General features: G+C 35.4%; 1 protein-coding gene across 7 annotated transcripts in view; it reads right to left on the bottom strand.

Moving 5' to 3' along the window:
- The window catches only part of PDS5B (PDS5 cohesin associated factor B), a 181966-nt gene that overhangs the window by 103321 nt on the left and 65012 nt on the right, over positions 1-13633 (bottom strand). For all 7 annotated transcript variants that reach the window (XM_055426275.2, XM_055426276.2, XM_055426278.2 and 4 more), the window contains exons 3-7: positions 11649-11852; positions 9081-9167; positions 8882-8979; positions 7275-7401; positions 461-541 (exon numbers count right to left, since the gene is read on the bottom strand). In XM_055426275.2, the coding sequence (XP_055282250.1) occupies positions 461-541; positions 7275-7401; positions 8882-8979; positions 9081-9167; positions 11649-11852 (597 nt within the window). The remainder of the gene's footprint in view (positions 1-460; positions 542-7274; positions 7402-8881; positions 8980-9080; positions 9168-11648; positions 11853-13633) is intronic.

The raw sequence follows: 13633 nt of genomic DNA, 5'->3' as shown, positions 1-13633 counted from the left end.
TCCCAAGGAGAGTAAGATAGGCAACTTTCACCACATTGCTATCATTCATACTTGCCTTCAATTTTTATGTCTTGATATTAGTTCATATCTTCTTCTTGTACAAATCAATTTAATTTCCAAAAAGCTGTAAGCAACTTCTCTGAATAATGAAAAGTTCCATATGATTTATCTAATTACATTTAACTCAATTTCCAACAATAAAAACAGTATAGTTTGCTAACCAAAATAAAAACTGTTTTAGTTACTACACAATTTGGAAGAAGGAAATGAACAAAAGATAGAGGCAATCTAGAAAATAGTAACCAATAATAATTTTAAATAAGAAGGAGAAAGAAAATACACTTAATGATTAAAACAATAAAAATCTTAAAGTATGTACTACTTGCCAAAATTCTGCTTCGAGCAGTCTTTAAAATTTTGGCTAATCTTTCTGACAACCAATTGGACAAGGAAGACTTACATTCGTAATATATGGTTCAATAGCTTGAGCTGTCCTCTTCAGTAAAGCCTTTGCCAAATCGTATGCTTGCTTGTTTAAATTCTGAGGGGAGAGGGAAAAAAAGTACCTATATTATATACACCACTAAATATGAAAAAGGAAATGTTACCTGTATTCAAAAAGCTACTCTGAAGTAAATCAATGAATGAGAAAACTCTAAAATTCAATTTGAATAAAAGGGAGACAGCACAGCAAAGACACTTTTCTCTGAAAACTAAGTAGTCTAGTAGATCTTAAGATCCCTATTTAGTATTTTAATACATAATATGTGCATGCTTAGTCGCTAAGCCATGTCTGACTCATTGCAACACCATGGACTGCAGCCCGCCAGGCTCCTCTGTCCATTGGATTCCAAGGCAACAATACAGGAGTGGGTTGCCATTTCCGTCTCCAGGGGATCTTCTTGACCCAAGGATTGAACATGGGTCTCCTGCATTGCAGGTGGATTCTTTACCGTCTGAACCACCAGGGAAGCCCATATAGCATACCACAGCTTATTTACTCACCTCTACTATTCATAGACATTACACTGTCTTGTACATGGCTCCTTGCACATATAAGAAATAATTTTCTATAAATATTACCTTTGCCATTTTTCAAATGAGCTGTTTTGCCTTATTCTTATTTGTGAAGTTTCTCAATAAACTCTATGCACTAAATATCTGTCAATTATATGCACAACATATCTTATAGTTACATTTTTACAATGTTTATGGTGTCTTAGGCCATAGAAGTTTTAATTTTAATATAACCAGATATATCAATCTTTTCCTATTTGGCTTGTGCTCTCTCCATGACTTGGCTTGTGTTCTCTCTGCTGCTGCTGCTGCTGCTAAGTCACTTCAGTCGTGTCCAACTCTGTGCAACCCCATACACGGCAGCCCACCAGGCTCCCCCGTCCCTGGGATTCTCCAGGCAAGAACACTGGAGTGGGTTGCCATTTCCTTCTCCAATGTGTGAAAGTGAAAAGGGAAAGTAAAGTCGCTCAGTCATGTCTGACTCATAGCGACCCCATGGACTGCAGCCTACCAGGCTCCTCCGTCCATGAGATTTTCTAGGCAAGAGTATTGGAGTGGCTTGCCATTGCCTTCTCTGTGTTCTCTCTACATTTTTAAAATTCTTTCTACACCGATGTTGATTTGTTGTTTGAATAAAACTTTAAACACTGGCTTTTCATATTTAGATCTGTATTCTGCCTGTACTTTATTTTTATGCATGGTGTGAAATAAGAATCTTGTATTATTTTCCACATGGACATTCAAGTCCATTATTCCCTCCAGAGACTTCCCTGTAATATCCACACTCTCGAGTTTCTATACAACTATGTATCTATTTGTAAGGTCTCCATTACTTCCATATGTCCCTTGGTCTATTACTATTACTGCCTGATTTTACAGTCAAAGAGACATATGGAAGCAATGTTTTAACATCAGGTTAAGGTAAGCCCCCGCTTTCTTACTTTTTCAGAAACCAATTTGTCCAACTAAACACACATGCTCAAATACACACACATTCACAGTATCTATTTTGATTGGGTTATCCATTAGTATGCAGAGGAATGACATTATGATACTGAGCTTCCCATCACATAAATGTAACAAATCATGCAACATATTGAAGTGTTCTTTTATACTTTTCCATCAACTGCAATAATATTCAACACTAAGGTCATGTACAGTGTTATTAAATTTCTAAGTAGCTCAAGTTTTTGTTAAAAGCTACAGATACATTTTTTTTCCAAATTACACTAACAGATTTTTATATCTTGATCTTATACCTAGCAACTGCAGAATTTTCTTACTTGCTCTAGAAACTAATTCGTACATTTTTTTTCTGTACAAGCAATCAGAACATCTGCAAATAATTTCAGTTTTGTTTCTTCTTTCTAATCCTTTTATCTTTTGTTTGTATTGTTTTATTCCACTAACTTAAGGCCTCCAGTTAATGTCGATTAGAAACAGCATAGTTGTCTCTTTCCTGAGTAGAAGTGACATCTTTACAATATCCTTAACTTCAAAGAGAATGCCTCATCATTTCACCATTAAGTGCAGTACCAAACACAACCTTATAAGGTTAAAGAAATTACTTTCTATTTCAAATATGCTAATATTCTTTATCATAAATTATACTGAATTTTAGCAAATGGTTTTCTTTATAGGTCTACTGATATTTTTTCTCTTTGCTCTGTTAATTTCCACAAATATCTTAGCCTACTAAACATCTTTGTATTCCTAAAATTAAGTCAATTTGCTCATTACCAATATTACTTTGTATCCTTCTAGATACTGTCCATTGCTATTTTATACTGGATTTACATGAGTATGCTACTGCTGCTGCTGCTAAGTTGCTTCAGTCGTGTCCGACTCTGTGCGACCCCCATAGACGGCAGCCCACCAGGCTCCTCTGTCCCTGGGATTCTGCCGGTAAGAATACTGTAGTGGGTTGCCATTTCCTTCTCCAATGCACGCATGCGTGCTAAGTCACTTCAGTCGTGTCCGACTGACTCTGTGCGACCCTATGGACAGCAGCCCTCCAGGCTCCTCTGTCCACAGGATTCTCCAGGCAAGAATACTGAAATGGGCTGCCATTTTATTTTAAATTAAATTATCCTCCTTTCTTGCACTTGATCTAGTTTCCCTATGAAGATTATGTTCTGCTCATGATGTGAATTGTAGGACATGCCTTCCTTTTTATAATCTGAAAAAGCTTTCTAAATATCAGGATTACACGGCACTTAAATGATTAATAGAAATCTGCTGGTGATGAGTTTTAAGTTCTTTTACGCTCTGTTTGAGTTCTGCGGCTGTTGCAATTATTATTGTCATGGTTGTTTGGGAGGAAGGCCTTTGTTTTATGGATATAGTTTCTAAAACCAATTAAATTTTTTACTGGTAAAAGGTTATTCAAAATATTCTCTCTTGAGAAAAAATTGGCAAGTTATATTTGCTAGAAATTTGACAAATTCCAAATATGTTAGCATGAAATAATGTTCATGGAATTGTTTTGATCTTTTTAATGTTTGTTCTTCTTCATTTCATTCTAAAACTGTTGATTGATGCCATCTCCCTTTTTCTGATTTGACGTGATTTGACCTAAATTACCAACTTTAGGTTTTTCTGAAATGTCACTGTGTTTTCCATTTGATTAACTTCCATTCTTCATTGTTTACTTTCCTCTACCATTTGTACATTCTAATAATATTTTTATAACTTCTTTAGCTGAAAACAACTATAAAGTTTTATTAAAAATATTTAACCTGAATCCCAGAGCATTCAATATGTATCATTTTAATTATGATTTCTAAATACCTAGTAATTTCCATTAGGGTTTATTCTTTTGCCAGATTAATTATGAGTGCTACAGCATTGTTAGTTTTGTGTTTTAAAATCCTCAATAACCACTGGTCTATTAGATTTATAATTACTGGGAAGTTTTTAAAATGGCCCACCAAACTATGAGTTTGTCCTTATAATTTTTTCAATATATGCTTTATATATTAATATTTTTAGCCTATGTAACTGCAAGTTAGATATCATCTTATCACTATAATTTATCACTGTATAAATCCCTTCTCTACCCAGTAACAACTATACTACCTAAAATCAATGCAAGCTACTTCAGTTTTCCTTCAGTTAGTATGTGCTTGGCAAACACTTCTCCTCTTTTAGTGTCACCTTTGGTGAATTTATTTTGGTTGTTATCTCTAATTAACAATGACCAGGTGGATTATTTTTAATCTAATCTGACAACCTGAAGTAGTAAATTTGGTCCATTTACATTTATTTTAATTCTTCCCTGCATTGTAATCCTTAAAATGTTAACAAAAGTACTTCATTTAAAGTCCAAAGTAAATTTTTTACAGCTCTATCCTCCTGATCATCACCAGGATCATATCACTCACTGACTCCATTAAGTCATTCAATCTTATATGTTATTTTTATCCAGTGTTTTAGGACCATTTTGTTATTATCCCTCTAATTAATAACTACAATTTTTACTACTACTGTTTTTGCTTTATATCAGTTCTTACTCAGAGCATTTTGTTGTTAACCACTACTACTTACATTTCACTTCTTTCAAGTTTCAATTTCCAGTATTCTATAGTATTTGAAAAGTAGTAGTTCTTTCAGGAAGGGGATATTGACAAATTGTATATTTAATGTCTTACGTTCACTCAAACTGGATAGCAACTGTGTCTATGTACAGTTATTTTATCTTAGCACTTTGTGAAATATAGGTCCATTATCTTCTGGCATCTGTCCTTGTTACTGAGAAGTCAGACATCACTTTAAGGTTTATTCTTTGTAAGGGATATGCTTTTCCCCTCTGGATGCTTTGTATGAATACATCATTTCTATTTCAGCATTCTACAATTTCTCCAGGATGTGTCTGCACTAGGTTTTGTTTATATTCTGATCATGACACTTTTGTTACCTCATAAATTTATGCTTCTCATTAATTCTGGAAAATGTTAAGCAAATATATACTTGCATATCATTTCCTTTTCCATTCTTATTTGGTGTTCTGAATCACTTTCAGATATACTGGACCTTTGCAGTCTCTCTTTCACGTGTTAGAATCTTTTGTTTTCCTTATCTCACTGTATTTGTATAATTTCCTCAGATCTATATCCTAGTTCAAAAATGTTACAATCCAATAAAGATTTTTATCTCAATGACCATTTTTAACTTATACTTTCCTTTCCCCTAACCTTACACCTTCTCCTTTCATATGCCTAGCTATCACGTTTTTTTAACTCTTACAATCATAGGCATTAAGACATAAAACTGTTATATTTAATTGTTAAAGGTACTTATCAATTTTAGCTCATAAATATATTATCTAAATTTCTAGTTAGTGCCTGATTTATCAGTATTGAGGGACTATTTTAAAAGTTTGAAAATTCTGGATTATGAGGTCATTTTTCACTGGCAATATTTTTGAGAAAGCTGTAAGCTATAAATTTAAATTATATTTTTCCAGAAAGGTCTTAAGTTTGCAGAGACCTTTACACTGGTGAATCACAGAACAACATTTCTAACTGCTTACTAGAGTGTTAGTCATTTTCAAAGAACAAAACACACAAATACATAGACACACACAACTTGATTAATATTACCCAGGCAAGAAATACCAATGCCATCGACATTTCATTCTTTCCGAATTAGTAAAGACTTCTCAAAATTTCACCCCTCCTTTCAAACTATACTACCTTTTACCCAAAGCCCTAATTGGTTATATATCTCCCAATAAGAGAAATCTAAGAAAAGAAAATGAAAGTGTTAGTTGCTCAGTCACGACCAACTCTTTGCGACTCCATGGATCGTAGTCTGCCAGACTCGTCTGTAAATTTCTGGGCAAGAATACTGGAGTGAGTTTCCACTTCCTTCTCCAGGGATCTTCTCAACCCAGGGATTGAACTCATTTCTAAGTAGCTATTAACATATTTCTTAAAACATAATCCTATACAAAACTGAGTTATTACAGATATTATATCACATGTACTAAATCTGTTATCTCTTCTTTCCATTTAATTAATGACTAATCAGTGTTTCATGTTTTCAGTTCAGTTGCTCAATTGTGTCTCACTCTTTGCGACCGCACGAACCACAGCACGCCAAGTCTCCTTGTCCATCACCAACTCCCAGGGTCCATCCAAACCCATGTCCATTGGGTCGGTGATGCCATCCAACCATCGCATCCTCTGTCATTCGCTTTTCCGCCTGCCCTCAATCTTTCCCAGCATCAGGGTCTTTTCCAATGAGTCAGCTCTTCACATCAGGGGGCCAAAGGATTGGAGTTTCAGCTTCAACATCAGTCCTTCCAATGAACAACTAGGACTGATCTCCCTTAGGAAGGACTGGTTGGATCTCCTTGCAGTCCAAGGGACTCTCAAGAGGCTTCTCCAGCACCACAGTTCAAAAGCATCAATTCTTCGGTGCTCAGTTGTCTTTATAATCCAACTCACATCCATACATGACCACTGGAAAAACCATAGCCTTGACTAGACGGACCTTTGTTGGCAAAGTAATGTCTCTGCTTTTTAATATGCCCTCGAGGTTGGTCTTAACTTTCCTTCCAAGGAGTAAGCATCTTTTAATTTCATGGCTGCAATCAGCATCTGCAGTGATTCTGGAGCCCAGAAGAATAAAGTCAGCCACTGTTTCCACTGTTTCCCCATCTATTTCCCATGAAGTGATGCGACCGGATGCCATGATCTTTGTTTTCTGAATGTTGAGCTTTAAGCCAACTTTTTCACTCTCCTCTTTTACTTTCATCAAGAGGCTCCTTAGTTCTTCTCCACTTTCTGCCATAAGGGTGGTGTCATCTGCATATCTGAGGTTATTGATATTTCTCCCGGCAATCTTGATTCCACCTTGTGCTTCCTCCAGCCCAGTGTTCCTCATGATGTACTCTGCATATAAGTTAAATAAGCAGAGTGACAATATACAGCCTTGACGTACTCCTTTTCCTATTTGGAACCAGTCTGTTGTTCCATGTCCAGTTCTAACTGTTGCTTCCTGACCTGCATACAGATTTCTAAAGACATAGGTCAGGTGGTCTGGTATTCACACCTCTTTCAGAATTTTCCAGTTTATTGTGATCCACACAGTTATGTTTTACTAAACACAATTAATGTTCATTAACATTAATCAATAAAAGTCTCCAAAACTAAGAATAAAGCAGGATAAACTGCATTTTAAACATAAGTAAATTCTGGACCCTACTGCTGATAGATTTTTAGACATGTATTAAAGTATATTTTGCTACTTACCTTATGAGCAGGTACCAGATTTACCAAAACTGTATCCAAAAGCTCTTGAGATACTGTATCACCTTCACAAATAATAGAACTCATGAGATCCACCATATGCATATGAACTTTCTGATTGTGGCCATTGCTGAAATTCAAAATTGACATTTCATTTAGATTTAAACATACCTAAAATTTATAGAATGTAATCATAACATGAAACATCACACGTTATTTTACAATGATATTAAGGTATTCAGTCAGTTCAGTTCAGTTCAGTTGTTCAGTAGTGTCCGACTCTTTGTGACCTCATGAAACACAGCACACCAGGCCTCCCTGTCCATCATCAATTCCCGGAGTTCACTCAAACTCATGTCCATTGAGTCGGTGATGTCATCCAGCCATCTCATTCTCTGTCGTCCCCGTCACCTCCTGCCCCCATCCCTCCCAGCATCACAGTCTTTTCCAGTGAGTCAACTCTTTGCGTGATGTGGCCAAGGACTGGAGTTTCAGCTTTAGCATCAGTCCTTCCAATGAACACCCAGGACTGATCTCCTTTAGAATGAACTGGTTGGATCTCCTTGCAGTCCAAGGGACTCTCAAGAGTCTTCTCCAACACCACAAATTGAAGAAAGTAGGGAAAACCACTAGACCATTCAGATATGATCTAAATCAAATCCCTTATGATTATACAGTGGAAGTGAGAAATAGATTTAAGGGACTAGATCTGATAGAGTGCCTGATGAACCGTTAGGTTGCTGCTGCTGCTAAGTCGTGTCAGTCGTGTCCGACTCTGTGCAACCCCATAGACGGCAGCCCAACAGGCTCCTCTGTCCCTGGGATTCTCCAGGCAAGAATACTGGAGTGGGTTGCCATTTCCTTCTCCAATGCATGAAAGTGAAAAGTGAAAGTGAAGTTGCTCAGTTGTGTCCAACTCTTAACGACCCCATGGACTATAGCCTACCAGGCTCCTCCGTCCATGGGATTCTCCAGGCAAGAGGACTGGAGTGGGTTGCCATTGCCTTCTCTGATCTGATAGATAGAGTGCCTGATGAACCGTTAGGTTAGGGGTCCCCAAATTTGACACATTAAGGTATTAAGTAAAAACAACTCTATATATTCATTTAAAGCTTCCTTCTCTCCAAAATCTTACAGTTGCATCCAAAATATTTTTTAAACTACCTTTCCAAGATTACATTTACTAATTTTTATGGGTCTCACAATCAAAAGTAATTAAATCAAATGTAACTTTAGTTTGGCCTTAAATTCAGAGCATCAAACTGCTTTGTTGACGTTAATTCTAAGAGATGATTATAAGGATTACACAAAGAACTAAATGATTCACAGGAATTAAGGGGTCAGTAATATGTGATTTAAACAAAAGAAAAATAATATAATAAAAATATTTTTATATCAGCTAGATTAACTAACGTCACTCTTGTATTATTCTCTACAATACAAAATTAGCTATATTCATTTTCAAAACGTATCTATAAAAATCACGTTAATGAATTCTTAAGTTACAAATATTAGCCTTCCGATATTCATCATAAAAAAGTTTATGCAGTTTCACCTATAAGCTAAAAATCCTTTATATTTAAAAAAGATTATAATCTTAGTGAACTTACTTTATAACTGAAAATAATGTTCTGTATAATTGGGTAAAAATTTCATTGCTGTCTTCCAACTCAAAGCATATGTTATATGACTTGACCCAAGCAATGTTCTAAAATTAAGAGGTAAAAAGGGTAAAATTTTAATTAGTAAAAATATACATGTAGAGAAACCATTTTAAAATGTCATCTCAAAGTATAACATACTGCTTACCTCAAGTAAATAAAAATACCTATTGAACTGTGGGCTCTTTGTATCTTCTAGTCCCTTCAACTGCCTTGTTATAAACATAAATATATCCTTAAAAAAAAGGACAAAGTTTTGTTTAGATTATGAAAACATTCACTAAATTCCTAAAGATAATTCAGCACTCATATGTATCTATCATGAAAAAATTGTAAAGAACCAGTTTAAAAAAGGAAAAAAAAAAAGCTTGCATTTGGCTGAAATTTTTTAAATATGCGTTATCATGAAAACACCAAATATCTTACCCCCCTTTAAAGGAAGACAGTAAATCATTTACCATGATCTAAAAGTAGAGAAAGAAAAATATCTTACAGTAATTTAAAAACAACAGACCTGAAAACCGAGTAAACTAAAACTTATGATGTTATTAGAACGCTCTGCAATGATTGAAAGCTGATTTGATCAGGTTTGTGGAATGGCATTATATACGGTAACTGTATAGAAAGAACACAGTTTAGGAAACTTAAAATTGCAAAACAAAATCACCAAGTGGAAAGAAAATAGACTGCAGAAACTTAGAAATTTTAAAAAGACCCTTAGAAGTTAACTTCTCAGGCTTCCTACCCAGTCATTATAATTATTGATACTTGTTTTTCCCTACAATCTATCAATCTATCTCCATCTCTTGCTTTTGACTTTTTATCACACATCCCTCTCTCTCTCTCTAAGTCACTTCAGTCATGTCCGACTCTGTGTGACCCCATAGACAGAAGCCCACCAGGCTCCCCAATCCCTGGGATTCTCCAGGCAAGAACACTGGAGTGGGTTGCCATTTCCTTCTCCAATGTGTGAAAGTGAAAAGTGAAAGTGAAGTCACTCAGTCGTGTCCAACGCTTAGCAACCCCACGGACTGCAGCCTACCAGGCTCCTCCATCCATGGGATTTTCTAGGCAAGAGTACTGGAGTGGCTTGCCATTGCCTTCTCTGACACATCCCTTTATACCTGGGTAAAATAGGTTCAGTATCACTTTGAGTCAAATTTTATGGAGATGATGTCTTTGGAAAGTTTGGAAAAGGCTAAAATTACAAAAGCTAATTCTATAAAGGAAGCATGCTAATCAATCAAAAAAAAGAGAGAAAAAAAATTTCCCTTATAAGTAAAATGATAAACCTTATTTAAAAGGGAAGAAACAGAACATGCAGATTATTAAGTAGCTTTTCAAGAAAAATACTATCAAAAGTACATCCTTCAAAAATGGTTACTAAATACAACTACTCCTTAAATCAATTAAGTACCTCAAATTAGAGGTTCACAATTTATCTGGGTATACAATTCCACAGACCAGCTCATATTATCTACTTTAAGTCTCCGAGCATTCTCAAATCTTATAATTCAGTTTACTTTTAAATGACAAATATTGTTCCCTATTTCCCCCATTGTGAGATATATAAGACAAATATGCCCACAGCAGTTTGGGCATTCCTTACTGGAATACTGGCTGACTTGATCAAATGAGCAGGTTTCTCATTTCAGTTTTTAAGATGCAAGTCCCTGACTATAGAACCAAGTCTGGGCTGTTTTTCACCAAGGTAAACCCAGTTCCCGACAGGTAACTAACATAAATATTTGTTAAATAAAGTAAATCTAAATTGTTTTTTTTTTAATTCATACTCAGTAATATTCCTGTGGACTCATTTTCTAACCCATAGTTTCCACAGTTATCTTTTATTATTGCTGGTTTTTCTAATGTTCTTCTAACCTGCCTTACTCAATATTTTTTTTGCACAGCTATACTTATTTTCATTCTTTTTATCCACTGGATTAACCAGGTTATTCCCTTTCTTTTTCCATCTTTTAAAAATCACTTCATTGACATGACTTTACTTCAGTTCAGTTCAGTTCAGTCGCTCAGTCGTGTCCGACTCTCCGCGACCCCATGAATCACAGCACGCCAGGCCTCCCTGTCCATCACCAACTCCCGGAGTACACTCAACCATAATCAATTACTAGGTATGTTTCCTAACTTTCATTAAAATTTTGCCCATTGTATTTTCTTCAAAACAATGCACATCATCACATCTTCCATTATATGAATTAGGATTCTTATAAATTCACATTTATACTAGATACTGTCTTTTCAATAATGAACATGGTCTTCAACATGAATTTTTAAAAAGGAAAAGAAGGGTATCCCAAGTGATACACTAATGATGAAATAATTTTAAAAGTATAGGAAATTCCCTGGCAATCCAGTGGTTAAGACTTGGCACTTTCACTGCCATGGCCAAGGTTCAATCCCTGGTCACGGGACTTAAGATCCCACAACCTGCACGGAGCGGGCAAAAAAGAAAGTATACAATACAGTTTACTAATCAACTTCTTATTCTGAAGATCAGAACTTGTTTAATAAAATTAAGTACTAATGGGGGGGAGGAAATTCTACAGGAAATAAAGAAAACAAATGTAGTTTAGCGAAAGACTGATGCAATTAATGTCAAAGATGCCAAACAAATAATCTAAGTACTTTAATATCCGTTTCAGTTAGAAAGATAAAGTATCAGTCAATCTTGGCAGTTCTTTGAATCAGTACTTGCCTTTAATTTATCAGGGGATGTATAAGGAGCTTCAGGAGCATAAATCCTGAAAATATCAGCAAGGCAGCAGGCTACCAGTAAGCGAACATCTTTGTCAGGATGCTTGAGGAAAAAATCTGAAGCAAGATGTAAAGCTAGGTTTAAATAAAGCTCCTTTTCTTCTTCAGAGTCCTGGTCCATATCCATGAAAGTTTTCACAACCATCTATATAAAAATGAAATAAAATAATGACATCCTCCATGTAAAAATATATTCATCTGAAAATAAGAGCCGTATTAATTACAAAGGTTAACTTTCAATAAATATACTTTCATGTTTCCTCTAAAAGTATCTATCTGTAGCATCCAATGAAGTACTTCCTGTGCTACAGTAAAAGAGAACATGAGGTGGACAGTTCATTAGTAAGACTCAATAGCATGTATGGAGTGAGCAGAAGAAAGCAAACCTTTACATAAAAGAAGTGGGACAGAAACAACAATCGTGAAAAATTACATAGTTTGAACTCTGTGAAAAGTTTTCTCTAATTTCAATATCAGCAGTCATAGTGAAGTCTCAGCCTGCACTATTTCTACTTCACATGAGACTTAATAAAATTGCCGAACTTGTCAGGGACAATGTAAAGGTGACCATCTGGCATCCACTAGGTGGTGCTACAAATACCAATCAACAAGTAGGACTGGACTGGGTCCTTGAGACACATGGCAACATGCATCTGGCACCCAGCTGCAGACTGAAGACTTCTGAGTAATGAACTGCCCAACGCCATACTGAATTCTCACAGCAGCTGTGGCTAACAGTGTTCCTCACAGGACGGACCCTCAATTCTACTACACCGGAATCCAGAAACAGGCATACACTAATCCTTCCAGTCTGGCACTACATTAGTTTAAGGGTACAATGTCCAGGGCTATTCTCCTAACCTCTTAATTTTATTACTTCTAAGATATATGCTTTGACGGACTTAGGTGTATTATAGGGGGAGGAAAGGAAAGCTACATGCAAGGAACTCGTTCTTTCCCTGAAATCTCTTCACAAGAGAAAGTACATTTTGAATAAAATATTACAGGAAACTCTAGGAATTATATAAACAATGACATCTTATATATTAACAAGATTTTATAAAACTTAACAGAGGGAAGTGTAAATTAGAAAGGAAAAAAAAAGAAAACTAAGCAAATTATTGCTGGGCATAAATGTCTACAAAATAATGAAAGGCTACTACAAGCACTGCATGTGAACACTGTGGCAATCATTCTACCAAAATAATCAAGGGTTAGATAACAGGAATTCCTCAATACTGTGTACAACTCAAATGGTGTTACAAACTCATGAATACTTCATATATGAGTCCTTAAATTAAAAAAGATGTCTGAGAAAATAACATCCATAAAAGACACCAAATGCTAATAGTTTATAAGTGGAATCTATCTCTGTGTTTAACATTCATTTCTTAGCAGACAATAAGGATGGTATCACTGCTGAAATATAAACAAATCTGAGGAAATAAACGTACTTTTTCTCTAAAAATTTAATAGGTCAAGAAAAATCTAGATCCTCAGAAATGAAAAATACCATATACAGTTTGCAGCTTAACCATTTCTAATAAAATATACACAAACTCCCAACTAGATAAAAGATCCACATATTGGTAAACTCAATCTGCTCAAAGATGCCTTTTGCTTTGAATAATAAACACCTTATATCTGTCATTCCAGTACTGCATGCATAGGCTACAATACTAAGATTTTATGTGAAATTTATAATACAAGGGGTTTTTCTCTTCTAAAAAAAATAATCATGCAGCAATAAGGTAGTATTTTAAGGCTCCTGGGTCTTCAGTGATTAATTATGGCAAACTTTCTGCACTGGAAATATAGGTAAATATTAATAACAGGCAACATGTCTAGGTGGATACAACACTGAAGGGGAAAAAAATGCTTAAAAATAAAGAACATCTGAACTAATCAGCTTAATAATCTCCTTGG

This window comes from Moschus berezovskii, chromosome 13, assembly GCF_049115385.1.
Source record: "Moschus berezovskii isolate FMDL1 chromosome 13, NW_MosBer_1.0, whole genome shotgun sequence".
Lineage (NCBI taxonomy): Eukaryota > Metazoa > Chordata > Mammalia > Artiodactyla > Moschidae > Moschus > Moschus berezovskii.
The sequence above is the reverse complement of the archived record's forward strand: the minus strand, read 5'-3'. Positions and strand labels throughout refer to the sequence as shown.